General features: G+C 66.1%; 1 protein-coding gene across 3 annotated transcripts; it reads left to right on the top strand.

The window, feature by feature from the left end:
- BCAM (basal cell adhesion molecule (Lutheran blood group)) lies at nt 1-8448 on the top strand. Of its 3 annotated transcripts, none has more exons than XM_070062121.2 (15): nt 1-177; nt 1734-1855; nt 2209-2437; nt 2541-2611; nt 2707-2803; nt 3130-3312; nt 3594-3730; nt 3919-4075; nt 6078-6193; nt 6286-6433; nt 6561-6697; nt 6836-6980; nt 7086-7230; nt 7774-7882; nt 8001-8448. In XM_070062121.2, exons 1-15 carry the CDS (start codon nt 93-95, stop codon nt 8004-8006), a joined length of 1887 nt encoding a protein of 628 aa, XP_069918222.2. In that variant the 5' UTR covers nt 1-92; the 3' UTR covers nt 8007-8448. The 3 variants fall into 3 exon arrangements, 2 of the variants coding, with proteins under 2 accessions (XP_069918222.2, XP_089176209.1); XR_011383921.2 differs by having other exon boundaries at nt 18-177; nt 6793-6980; XM_089320083.1 differs by lacking the exons at nt 7774-7882; nt 8001-8448 and having other exon boundaries at nt 18-177; nt 7086-7234.
- Nucleotides 8449-12230: the final 3782 nt, after the last annotated feature.

The following is a 12230-nucleotide window of genomic DNA, read 5'->3' as shown; positions in this document are numbered from 1 at the left end:
GGGGCGGGGCCTCCGGGGGGCGGGGCCTCGCGCTCCCAGCCCCGCCGCGGCCGAGCTGCAGCCCGGGCTCAGTCAGCGCCGCCGCCGCGAACATGGAGCCCCCGGACGCCTGGGCCCTGGCGCGCAGGGCCCCGCGGCTGCTGCTGCTGCTGGCGCTCCTGCTGGCCGCACACCCAGGTACGGCTCGGGCTGAAAGCAAGGCGGGACTGGGCGCGGGGCAGGGCGGGTAGGGGGTGCGGCCCCTGGGGACTCCGGGAAAGCAAGGGGAAGGGGCTTTCGCAGGTCCCTGGAAGCAAAAGGTGGGGACCCCAGGGATAGGGAATATAACGGCGTCGGGAGGTGCCCTTATTAGGAGAGGCTTCGGGACTGGCCAGGCAGGAGACCACAGCACGGATCGGGGCAGCCTGAGAAATCAGCCCCTCCCCACTAAATCGGGGCCCCCGTGCGGCGGCCCCTCCCAGCAGGGGTGCAGGCCCCCTTCCCGCAGGACTCACAGGACTCCAGGGCCTCTCCCCGGGACACCCTCCCCCAGCCTATAGAAGCCAGGGACCCTGCTGTGGGGTTACGGACAAATTTTGTTTCCAACCTGTGAAGAACCCGCCCGACTCAGGCCGGGGCGGGAGTGGCAGCCCTGGGCGATGACATTGGAACAAAGTGTTTCCGCGCGCCGCCCCTTCCTGGGGCCCACATAAATCCACACACCTGTGTGGGGCGGGAGGAGGCCCCCGGGGCTGGGCACAGGGGCTGACAGATGAAGGAGCCAGGGGAGAGCGCAAGGAAGCCCTTGCCTGCCCTGGCCGGCCGCCACTCGGACCCAGCCCTGGGCACCGGCACTGGCCCCAGGGGCAGGCCAGAGGTGGGGGCCTGGGAGTCCGGGCCCCTGGCACAGGCCTGGTAAATAGTGGGTCCCCAGGGGTGGGGCTGGGCCGGGCCAGGCTGGGCGGGGAAGGAAGGGAGGGTCTAAGAACCCGGAGCCCGTGCCAGGCTGGCAGCCCGAGGGTGAAAGGGCGCGGTGGCTTTGTGGGCAGAAGTGCTGTCTCTGCCAGGACCCCAGCGGGAGACCCCCCTCCCCCAGGACCCCAGAGTCCAGGCGCCCAGCTCCCTCCGGCCCCGGGACCCAGGACCCACGGCCGTCCTGGTCCCTCTGCAGGGAGTCACCTTACCCTCTTCTCTGTCCCATTAAAGAGACTGAGGCTGAGGGGCGGGTAGGGGGCTCTGGCGCCAAGCCGGGCAGGTCTCAGCCAGCCTGTCCCTCCCACATTCCTGAGACCTGCCCAGCCCTGTCCCCCCTCACCACCCCCACACACCCATCCCGCCTCAGCCCTCAGCTCCAGGCCCAGCCGCAGCAGCCCACACCCCAGCCCCCCACGCATGAGAGAGCAGACAGACAGAGCCCCAGGGCCCGAGAGATGGAGCCCCAGGCTGGGCGCTGCACCTGCAGAAATGGAGACCAGACAGGGACAACCCGGATTCCACTTCCCCAGTCAGAGCCTGGCCCCGCTGGGCTGGGGTGCCTGAGGCAAGGGGCTGAGCCCGGCCTGGCCCTGCCCTTGAGGGGGCGTTTGTTGGAGTGGGAGACACTGAACCAGGGCCGCCACGGGGGAGCCCTTGGCGCTGCAAGGGGAAGGAGACTCAGAGACGCGGAGATGGGAGATGGAGGGGGAGTGGGGGCCGTGGGGACGAGGGGTGCCGTGGGGAGGGGTCTCCCAGACAGCCCGCTTGCTGTCCCACAGGTGCCCAGGCCGAGGTGCACGTGTCGGTACCCCCCCTGGTGGAGGTGATGCGAGGGGAGCTGGTCACCCTGGACTGCACGCCCTTCGGGGCCCAGGACCACTTTGTGCTGGAGTGGTTCCTGGTGAGTGCCCTGGGCTGGGGGTCGCGTCGGGGTCCCCCCGCGAACACGCCTGCCCCCCTCAGGGCCCAGAGGACCCCTAGAGATCCACCGGGCTGCGCTGGTTTCACTCCTGGGGAAACTGAGGCCCAGCGCGAGAAAGGGGCCGGGCAGAGGCTGTGCATTCGGGACACTGGGGTGGAGAGAGAGAGAGAGAGAGATGGGAACAGAGTGAGGGAGAGGGAGATGGGGGGGGGCAGACAGGGAGGAGGGTGGGGCAGAAAAGCAGAAGAAGCCACGGAATAAAAAGAGAGACAGAGGAGGGTGGGGGCAGCCACCCCTGACACCCCTGCCCCTCCCCTCACCCCCACCCACAGATCGACCGCTCCGGGGCCCGCCGCCGCCTGGCCTCGGCAGAGCCACAGGGCCTTGAGCTCCAGGGCACAGTGCACGACTCTTGGGGCCGAAGCCCCCCATACGAGCTGGACTCCCGTGGGCGCCTGGTGCTGGCCGAGGCCCAGGTGGGAGACGAGCGGGACTACGTATGTGTGGTGAGGGCGGGGGCCGCGGGCACCGCTGAGGCCACCGCCCGGCTCCGGGTGTTTGGTGAGTGTCCGCCCCCGGAGGGGGGGCCTTCAGGAGGGTGGGTGGGGAGGGGAGGGCACAGGGGAGGGACTCCTGACCCCCCCCCCCCCCGTTTTCCCTGTAGCAAAGCCAGAGACCACCGAGGTCTTCCCCAACAAAGGGACGCTGTCTGTGATGGAGGAGTCGGCCCAGGAGGTACCTTGGGGACTGGATTTGGTTCCAGGGCGCTGGGGGCAGAGGGGCAGGGGGCCCCAGGCTCAAGGCCAGGCTGATGCCCACCCCCCCTTCAGATTGCCACCTGCAGCAGCCAGAACGGGAACCCGGTCCCCCAGATCAGCTGGTACCGGGATGGGCAGCGCCTGGAGGTGCCCACGGAGGTGAATTCAGGTGAGCGGCGCAGGCGCCGAGCGGGCGGGGGGGGGGCTGGGGGAGGGGGGGGCCGGCTCACTGCCCCCTTTGTAAGGGCAGAAAAGCAGGACAAAGAGGAGACACAGACAGGGGCTCAGGGCCAGAGCGGGTCTATGCAGACAAATCGGAGAGGCGCTCACTGCGGGGCGGGGACCGCGCAGGGGCAGGGCTGGGAGCCGAGGGTGGCCAGAGGGTGAACTCTCAGGACAGGCGTGCGGCTCTGGGAGGCTTCGGGCTCTGCGGGGGTTGGGGTCTGTTTCCCGCGGCGGCCTGGGTCCTGGCTGCACGCCCCGCCTGTCCCCCAGAGGCCTACATGACCAGCCGCAGGGTGCGGGAGGCCTCGGGCCTGCTCTCCCTCAGCAGCACGCTCTACCTGCGGCTCCGCAAGGCCGACCGCGACGCCCGCTTCCACTGCGCCGCCCACTACAGCCTGCCCTCCGGCCTGCACGGCCGCCTGGACAGCCCCGAGTTCCGCCTCACCCTGCACTGTGAGTCCACCCCTCCCGCTGGCCTCTGACCTCTGACCCCGAGTGGGAGCCCCCACCCTGCCTTGTGGGACCCACTTGGCACCCTGCACCCCTTGGAGCGGGTGCCCCGCCCTCTCCCACTGCGTTGGGCTCCCCGCAACTCACACTGACCTCTGACCCTTGACCTGTACAAGCTCCGACTCTGGGGCCTGATCTCAGATGGAGTGTGAACCTGGGCTTTGGAGCATATGACCTCTCACCTTTGACCCCTCTCGTCCCCCCCCCCGCCGCCTTTCTCCTAGACCCCACGGAGAACGTGCAGTTCTGGGTGGGCAGCCCGGCCACCGCGGAGGGCTGGGTGCCGGAAGGTGACTCCGTGCAGCTGTTGTGCCGGGGGGATGGCAGCCCCAGCCCTGAGTACACGTTCTTCCGTCTTCAGGTGACTCCGCCCCCGCCAACCCCGGGGTTCCTTGGGGGGCCCTCAGCGCCTGGCCTCTGTGACCTCTGTGACCCTGCGCCGGCCCCAGCCCCGGTGTGACACTGATCTGGTGACCCCTTGGCCACCAGACGCTCGCACCCGGGGCCAGGGTGGCTCCTAAGCCTGGTTCCTCATCTCCGGCCCCCCAGGGCGAGCAGGAGGAAGTGCTGGATACGAATCTCGAGGGGAACTTGACCCTGGGGGGCGTGCACCGGAGCCAGAGCGGCCGCTACGGCTGCAGAGTGGAGGACTACGACGCCGCCGAGGACGCGCAGCTGTCCCGGACCCTGGAGCTGCACGTGGCCTGTGAGAGCCTCGGCGCGGGCGCGGGGCGCGGGGCGTGGGGTGCGGGTGCGGGCGCAGGCGCAGGCGCAGGACGGGCCCTCCCCGCCACGGCCCTGCACGGCCCTTCCTCTGCATGCCCCGTGTCTGCTTTGGTCCTCTCCAACTGGGAACCTACCCTTGCCCCTGCCCCCTCCAATCTACCCAGCCCAAAGCAGCTCTTCCCAACGCACACACCTGACACCCCCCGCCACGCGCTTAGAACCTGCTGTAGCTCCCCAGTACCCTCAGAAGAAAGGCAGGTGCCTGGCCACAGCTCTCAGGGCCTCCCTGGACAGCTGAACCCTCCATTCGCCCTTCTTCCCCGTCCAGGTTCCTCCCCCTCACCCCGGGCTCCCCTCCTCTCCGCCGTCTTCACATTGTCACTCCCATCCTCTCTCCCTCTTTGTTTTTTAAGATTTATTATTTGAAAAGCAGTTAGAGAGAGACAGAGAGAGAGAGAGAGGGGTCTTCCATCCACCGGTTCACTTCCCAAATGGCCACGATGGCCAGGGCTGAGCCAGGCCGGAGCCAGGAGCTTCCTCCAGGTCTCCCACGTGGGTGCAGGGGCCCAAGCACTTGGGCCATCTGCTGCGTTCCCAGGTGCAGGAGCAGAGAGCTGGATCGGAAGTGGAGCAGCTGTCGTGCGGGATGCCGGCACAGCAGGTGCTGGCTTAACTCCTGCCCCCCGGGCTGCCCCCTCTCTGCCTGCTCCTGACCAGATTCTAGGATCCCAGGCTTCCAGGCTGTTCGCCCCCCAGCCCTGGGCTCAGGCTCTGCCCCCGCAGGGCACCGCTTATCTGGGGAAGGCTCTGTGCCGGATCCTGGGGACCCCTCTGTGAGCAGGCTGGTCCCCTCCCCCACGAGGAGGGGCACAGAGAACCAAGGCCAAGGGCAGCAGATGCCCTCAGTGCAGCCGCGGAGCCCGGGCAGCGCCCGCCGATAACACGGAGGCCTTGGCCTGGGGGAGGTGCTGGAGTCAGCCTCCCTGGGAAGCAGAAGCTGGGAGGCCCCCGGGGCCGGGCGTGGAGGAAGGAGCTGGGGCAGCGAGAGGCGGTGCGGCCACAGCTGGCCCCACAGCCACGTGGTCGTCCACGATCAGGGCGAGCAGACTGGGCCTTCACATTCCCAGGCCAGGCGGTCACCGGGTGCCGGCTGCCCAGGGAAGGGGCCGTGACCTTGGGCAAAGGGTGCTCGCGGCTTCTTCCCCGAGAGGCTGACAGCTGCAGGCTGACAGCTGCCATCCTTGGCAGCTGGGAAACCAGTCCCTCAGAGCTGCCGTGGGGGCCCGTTTCCTGGTAGGGGGTCGGGGAGGCCCCATGAGGAGATGTGAGTAGCGCTCAGGGCAGAGTGGGCCGGTTCAAAGGGCCTGGGGCAGGACCCGACTTTGTATAATGGGAGAAAAGCCCCAGGACGCCTGCATCCTGAGGCCGGGTGCCGGTCAGAGTCCCAGCTGCTCCACTTCGGATCCCGTTTCCTGCTCATCTGCGCCCTGGGAGGAGCAGGGGATGGCTGAAGTGCTTGCGTCCTACAGAGGAGACCCAGAGGGGGATCCAGGCTCCTGGCTTTGGCCTGACTGAGCCTTGGCTGTTGGAGGCATCATCTCAGGAGTGCCCTGGGGGATGGAAGACCTTCGGCTTTTGCTGTCTCTCACGCTCGTTCTCACCCTGCCTCTCGGAGAGGAGAAAAAGCGAATTTTAAAGAAGAAAGAGAACAGGGCAGTTGGTGCTTAGTGGGCAAATAATGAACCGGGGGGGGGGCACAAGGGCTTGGGCTGGGAGTCCCAGGGGCTTGGGCTCCCCTGTGGACTCTGGAGAAGAGGGGGCAGGTGTCTTGAAGCTGGCCTGGCTGGGTGGGGGAAGGGGGAGCCCCCCACTCCCGCTGTTGAGGTTGTCCAGCCCTGTCTGCGCCCCCCGCAATCCCAGAGAGCCCCTATCAGAGCTGGCGAGGGGCTGCGGGAGCTGACGGCCTGTGCCCACCCCCGCAGACCTGGACCCCCTGGAGCTGAGTGCCGGGGAGGAGCTGTCCCTGCTCCAAGGCAGCAGCGCCACCGTGAACTGCTCTGCCCACGGTCTGCCCGCCCCCGCCCTGCGCTGGACCAAGGTGCGGTCGGAGCCCCGTCCCCCGCCCCTCCTCCCTCCCGTCGGCCCGGCGCCCCCCTCACGGCCCTGCCCGGCCCCCTCTCCCCTCCCCAGGACTCGGCACCGCTGGGGGATGGCCCCATGCTCCCGCTCAGCTCTGTCACCTTCGACTCCATGGGCACCTACGTGTGTGAAGCCTCCGCGCCCACCGTGCCCTCCCAGGTGCTCACCCGCACCCGGGCCTTCCAGCTGCTCGTCCAAGGTTCGGGCGGGGCGACTTTGATGGGGGTGGGGAACAGGGTCGGGGTAGGGATGGGTCTACACGGGGTCCTGTCTCTCTCCTTCCCCTCCCTCTCACGGTGGTCCATCTCCCCCCCTGCCACCCACAGGGTCCCCAGAGTTAAGGCCAGAAGAGATTGAGCCCAAGACAGAGGGCGGCTGGAGAGAAGGAGATGAAGTCACGCTGGTCTGTTCCGCCCGCGGCTACCCAGTGCCCAAGCTCAGCTGGAGCCAGCTAGGTGGCAGCGTAAGGGACCGCCCTCCGCCCTGGCTCCGGCCCCAGCACCCCCCCCCCGGGCATCCTGGGCACTGGACTTCCTTCACCTCTGCCCTTACCCCCAGCCCCTGATCCCTCGGGGCCCGGGCCTGACCCGAGCCTCCACAGCCAGCAGAGCCGGCCCCCAGCGGGCAGGGCTGGGTGATCAGCTCCCTGACCCTGAAGGTGACCAGCACCCTGAGCCGCGACGGTGTCTCCTGTGAGGCCGCCAACCCCCACGGGAACGTCCGGCACGTCTTCCACTTCGGCACCGGTGAGCAGGGCGAGGGCCGAGGGCGAGGCGCAGGGCGGGGGCGGGGGCGGGGTCAGGGGCGGGGCCATGCCCGCTGACCCCTCCCCTCTCTGCCTGCTCTTGCAGTGGCCCCCCAGAGCGCGCAGGCCGGAGTGGCTGTCATGGCTGTGGCCGTGAGCGTGGGCCTCCTGCTACTCGTGGTGGCTGCCTTCTACTGCATGCGACGCAAGGGGCGCCCCGGCTGCTGCCGGCGCGGGGAGAAGGGGGCTCCGTGAGTGACCCCGCCCCCTCCCCAGCTCCACCCCGGCCCCTGGCCCCCAGCTCCATTGCCAAGTGAACCCCACCTCAATCCCATAGCCTTCTCCAAGCCCGTCCTCACCCCAGCACCCACTGCGGTCCCAACTCCGACCCCTCCTCACCCTCAGACCTGTTGCCTCTCCCGGCCCCAGCCCGGCTCCACCCCCACCACGCCCAGCTCTCCCCTAGCTCCTGCACTCGGGTCTGTCACCCCCGGACTTAGCAGTTACTTCAGCTGCACCCATCCGCACACGCGAGTTCTCACCTAACCTCATCTTCAGCCCCAGTATCCTCGGCTTCAGTCCGGGACCGTCCCAGACCTGCGCCCCAAGCCGCTGCAACCCCATTCCTAACCCCAGTGCCCTCACTATGTCCATGCCTCCTCGCCCACTCCCACGCGTCCCCCCACTCAGTCTCCACGAAGCCGCCCCACCCTCGTCCCCCTGCCCACACCCACACCCGGGCGCAGTCCCTGCACCACCACCCATGAACGCCCCCCTCACACTGCCTCCTGCAGGCCGCCTGGGGAGCCGGAGCTGAGCCACTCCGGGCCGGAACAGACCGGCCTGCTCGTGGGAGGTGCCTCTGGAGGAGCCAGGGGCGGCAGCGGGGGCTTCGGAGATGAGGTGGGTGAGGCCCTGGTCGCCCCCTGCGACAGAGAGCCTGCTGGGCAGAGGGACAGCCCGGGGGAGGTGGCATGGGGGAGTGGCGGGCGTGGGCTGAGCTCCTGTGCTCTCTCCCCAGTGCTGAGCCCGAGGAACTAAGAGGCAATCACTGGACCGGAGCTGGGGCCTTGGAGAAGCAGCCGAATGCCCGCCCGCCCGCCCTGCCCGCCCTCTCCGGTCTCCCTGCCCGGCCCCTCCCTTCCTTCCTCTGCCTGCAAGGCAGGGACCGGCAGCCATCAGCGTCCCTGGGCGGGGGGCGGGGGCGGGAGGCTGGGAGGGAGTCTTCCTGCAGGGACTGTGACTCTCCCAGGCCCCAGAATAGCTCCTGGAGCCCAGCCCAGGGCCCGGCCTGGGATGAGGCACTGAGGGTCGCCGGCCGGCCGGGGCTATTTTTACCTCCTGCCTCCCTTGCTGGTCCCCTCACCTGCTGCATAGTCGGACACTGGATCCCCGCTCCCGCCCCTGCCCTCGCCCCACTCCATCATCCATGGACACTGGAGTCTGGAATAAATGCTGTCTCACGTCAACACCGTTGTGCAGGCCAGAGCTGCCTCTAGGGGGCGAGGAGAGGGGCGCAGGTGCTTCCCCTACCCCGCGCAAGACCTTGGAAAAAGCCTGATGCCATGGGAAGAGAGAGGAGACACAGAACTCACAGCGACTCAGCTGGCCGAGGGTGGGAGGGAGATGCGAGGGCGGCCGAGATGCCACCGGTCCCTGAGGACCAGGGCGGGACCAGGGCCTGCTCGGGAGTGGGATGCTGTCCCCTTAAGGAAAAAGTCCCAGAGTCCCCGAGGGAATTGAGCTCTCGAAAGGGCTTTCTTTCAGCTGTGGAGTTGATGGGGTCAGGATGGAGCCGCCTCCTCCAGGCAGGTCAGGGTTCCTGCAGCCCAGGGGTCCCTAGGGAGGAGGGGGCTTGGGTCAGAGAGAAGATGGAGGAAGAGGGTGGGAAGACAGATTCAGAGAGATTGGTCGTTGGCGAGGGCAGCTGAGTGGGTGACGGGCGGGGGCACTCGTGAACGTGGCCCCGGGGCGTCACAGCCTGAGCCTGCCTCCCCCCCCCATTATCATCGATGGAGCCAAATCCCACAGCCGCCTCTAGAGGGTGCTGTGAGAGTCGAGGCCGAGAGCCTGGGGCCGGGAGGGGGGTTCTCCCCTCAGACGCCCCCGCCATGGCTTCCCCACGCTGCTGTGGCCTCTAATCTCGGGCAGGGGACTCCCTTCGCCCCCTCGGCCAGCCCACCCACCACAGGAACCACCACAGTGGGATGTGTGATGCCTCTGGGCGGGGCAGCTCCTGGGCCAAATCGAATCTGATTGGTAGCAAGGGGCGGAGCTGGGGCGGGGTCACACACTCAGGGCGCGAATGGTCCCATCACTTGAGTTCTGGGGTACGGCGCGTAGATGTGTCCTCCCTCTCTCGCCAGGGTGTGCGCGGATGGGGAGCAATGGCTGCACGCAGGGAGGGCACTCGGGTCGTGCCGGGGCGACTGCACTTCCTCACACGGGGGGCCAAGCACCTGCTTTTAACCCACGTGCCTCGGGCCCAGGACTCAAGGGCAGCGTGGGCGTCACCAACAGGGAGCAACCCAGGACGTGTGGGTGCCGGAGCATCTCTCTGTGCTCTGCTCATGTCCTCATAAGCAGGTGGTCCTTGAACCCCACATATACAGGGCTGTACTTCCTGGATCCCTAAGTTAGGCACAGGGAGAGCCTCACAAGAGGGGATAAGATAGCAGTTACAGCAAGACTGCAGTGAAAGTCGTTTCAAACTTGCAGTCTGCTCGTCTCGGGAATTTGCTATTTAGTGTTTCCCAGGCCATGACTGGTCTCCAGTGACGGAAACCGTGGATGGTGGGCACCTCCTGTCAGCCAGATCTGGGCTGCTCTGGGGGTCTCTTGCTCTTGCCATGGTGGGGCCGAATGCACACCTGGAGCATCAGAGGGTGGCTGTGAGAGGGTCTTACACAAAGCCAGCGCATGTGCCTATTCGTAGCACCAAAGCTGGAGGGACACAGAGCAGAGCAAAGCAGCGTCCCTCGGCCCAGGGCTGGCCCAGGGGCAGCGAGAGGCCCCGCGAAGGGCACACGTGGGTCAGCATTCATGGGAGTGAACAGATGGCTGGGTGGGGGGGTCTCCCGGGAGGAAGGGTTCTCCACCCAGCACCTGGTCCCCAAGTTAAGGGGAGAGTCCCAGCCACACACAGACCCCGCCCAAGAAGGGCACATATTTGCATAAGGTCCTTCATCTGCATAGCATCCCAGGAAATTTGAATACAGATGGCAGCCTGGACCCACCCCAGTACAACCTCTCCTTCCACCTTGGCCAAGGGCCTGGGTACAAGAGGAAAGGAGGGGAGGGGCTGGGGCTGTGGCCTGGCGGGTAAAGCCGCCACCTGCAGTGCTAGCATCCCATATGGGTGCTGGTTCAAGTCCCTGCTGCTCCACTTTTAGATCCAGCTCCCTGCCAATGTGCCTGGAAAGGCAGCAGAGGATGGCCCAAGTACCTGGGCCCCTGCCACCCACGTGGGAGACCCAGATGGAGTTCTGGGCTCCTGGCTTTGCTTTGGCCTGGCCCAGCCCTGGCCATTGAGGCCGTCTGAGGAGTGAATCAGCAGATGGAAGCTCTCTCTCTCTCTCTCTCTCTCTCTCTCTGTGTGTGTGTGTGTAAATCTCCCTTTCAAATAAGTATATATAAAAAAATAGAGGGAGAGGATTAGATTTGTGAGCTGGAAGACCACGCCCCCTTGAGGGCTCACGCCCCCACCTGTACGCCCACCTGCCAGTCAGGCTACATAACCACTCCCCTTTGGAGTGGATAAAAGGCCTGGACCACCGTGGGCCCTCCCCTTGTCCTGTGGGTGCGTGGCCTTCGGGCCGCCTGCTCTCTGCTTGGTATGGACCCAGCTTAGCTTCTAGACTTCTCTTTCTCCCCTAAATAAAGCCAGCAATCTCCTGTGTATTCCTCTCACTGAATAAAAAGCTTAAAAGTGACCATGTTGCCTGGTCTATTTGAGCCAGCATTCAGAATTCTCTGAATAAGTGGCACGAACCCACAGGGTTCTCCGCCTTGCAGCGCCGGCACACCGGGTTCTAGTCCCGGTCGGGGCACCAGATTCTGTCCGGGTTGCCCCTCTTCCAGGCCAGCTCTCTGCTGTGGCCAGGGAGTGCAGTGGAGGATGGCCCAGGTGCTTGGGCCCTGCACCCCATGGGAGACCAGGAGAAGCACCTGGCTCCTGCCTTCGGATCAGCGCTGTGCGCCGGCCGCAGCGCACCGGCCGCGGCAGCCATTGGAGGGTGAACCAACAGCAAAGGAAGACCTTTCTCTGTCTCTCTCTCTCACTGTCCACTCTGCCTGTCAAAAAAAAAATATGGAAAATTATGAGCAAACAGGACGGTCTCCCCGTGAGATCTGGGGCTGCAGGAAGTAAAGGCTCCCCTTGCTCATCAGCCTTCTACGGCTCTGTCCCGAGCGCGGGGGTCGGGAGAGGCTGCTGGCCAGCAGCCGGCCAGGGGCTCGGCGGAGTCCTCGCGGGGTCCACCAGGAAGCCGAGTGCCACCCTGGGAGCACTCCCAGGTGTGGGGCCCCCTCACGCTTCTGTCTGAAACGTGGCAGAGCCCGGCCCTACGCCTGCGCTCCTATGCATCCAGCCTACACCCCTGGGGCTTCCTTCCTGGGCTCACCCTGCCCAAAAAGACCAGCCAGGAGAGAACTGAGTCCACCCACTGGCAGGCCAGGAGGGCTTCCTGGAAGAAAAACTCTCTGGGGCTGACCATCCTGCTCAGGGGGCCCAGGGTTTTGCACAGGCACTAGCAAGGCTAGCATGAAATCCCAGAGCTCCTGGCTCTCTGGGGCGCGGTCAGAGCACATGTGTGATGTCCAGGCCTCCCCCAGCATGGACCCCAAGAGCATCCAGCTCCAAGCCACTGCTTTGTGCCTCAGCGGGGCTCTCGATGGTGTTCTCTCCATGGCATTCTTGTGAAGAACCACCCTAGATGAATAAGGCACAGCGGGTAAAGCCGCTGCCTGCAGCATTGGCATCCCAGATGGGCGCCGGTTCAAGTCCCGGCTGCTCCACTTCTGATCCCAGTCCCTGCTGACGCGCCTGGGAAAGCAGTGGAGGAGAGACCCAGAGAAGATCCTGGCTTTGGCCTGGCCATTGTAGCCATCTGGAGAGTGATCCAGCAAATGGAGGATTCAAATTCATTCTCTCTCTCTCTCTCTCTCTCCTCTTTCTGTGTAACTCTGCCTTTCAAATAAAGAAATAAAGACAGGGTCAGGTCTGGGGGCCAGTGTAGTGGCACAGTGGGTT

This window comes from Oryctolagus cuniculus, chromosome 18 (genome assembly GCF_051225735.1).
Source record: "Oryctolagus cuniculus isolate XC-2025 breed Fujian yellow rabbit chromosome 18, ASM5122573v1, whole genome shotgun sequence".
In the NCBI taxonomy this organism is placed as follows: domain Eukaryota; kingdom Metazoa; phylum Chordata; class Mammalia; order Lagomorpha; family Leporidae; genus Oryctolagus; species Oryctolagus cuniculus.
Note: the sequence above shows the minus strand (reverse complement) of the source record. Positions and strands in the feature narration are given on the sequence as shown.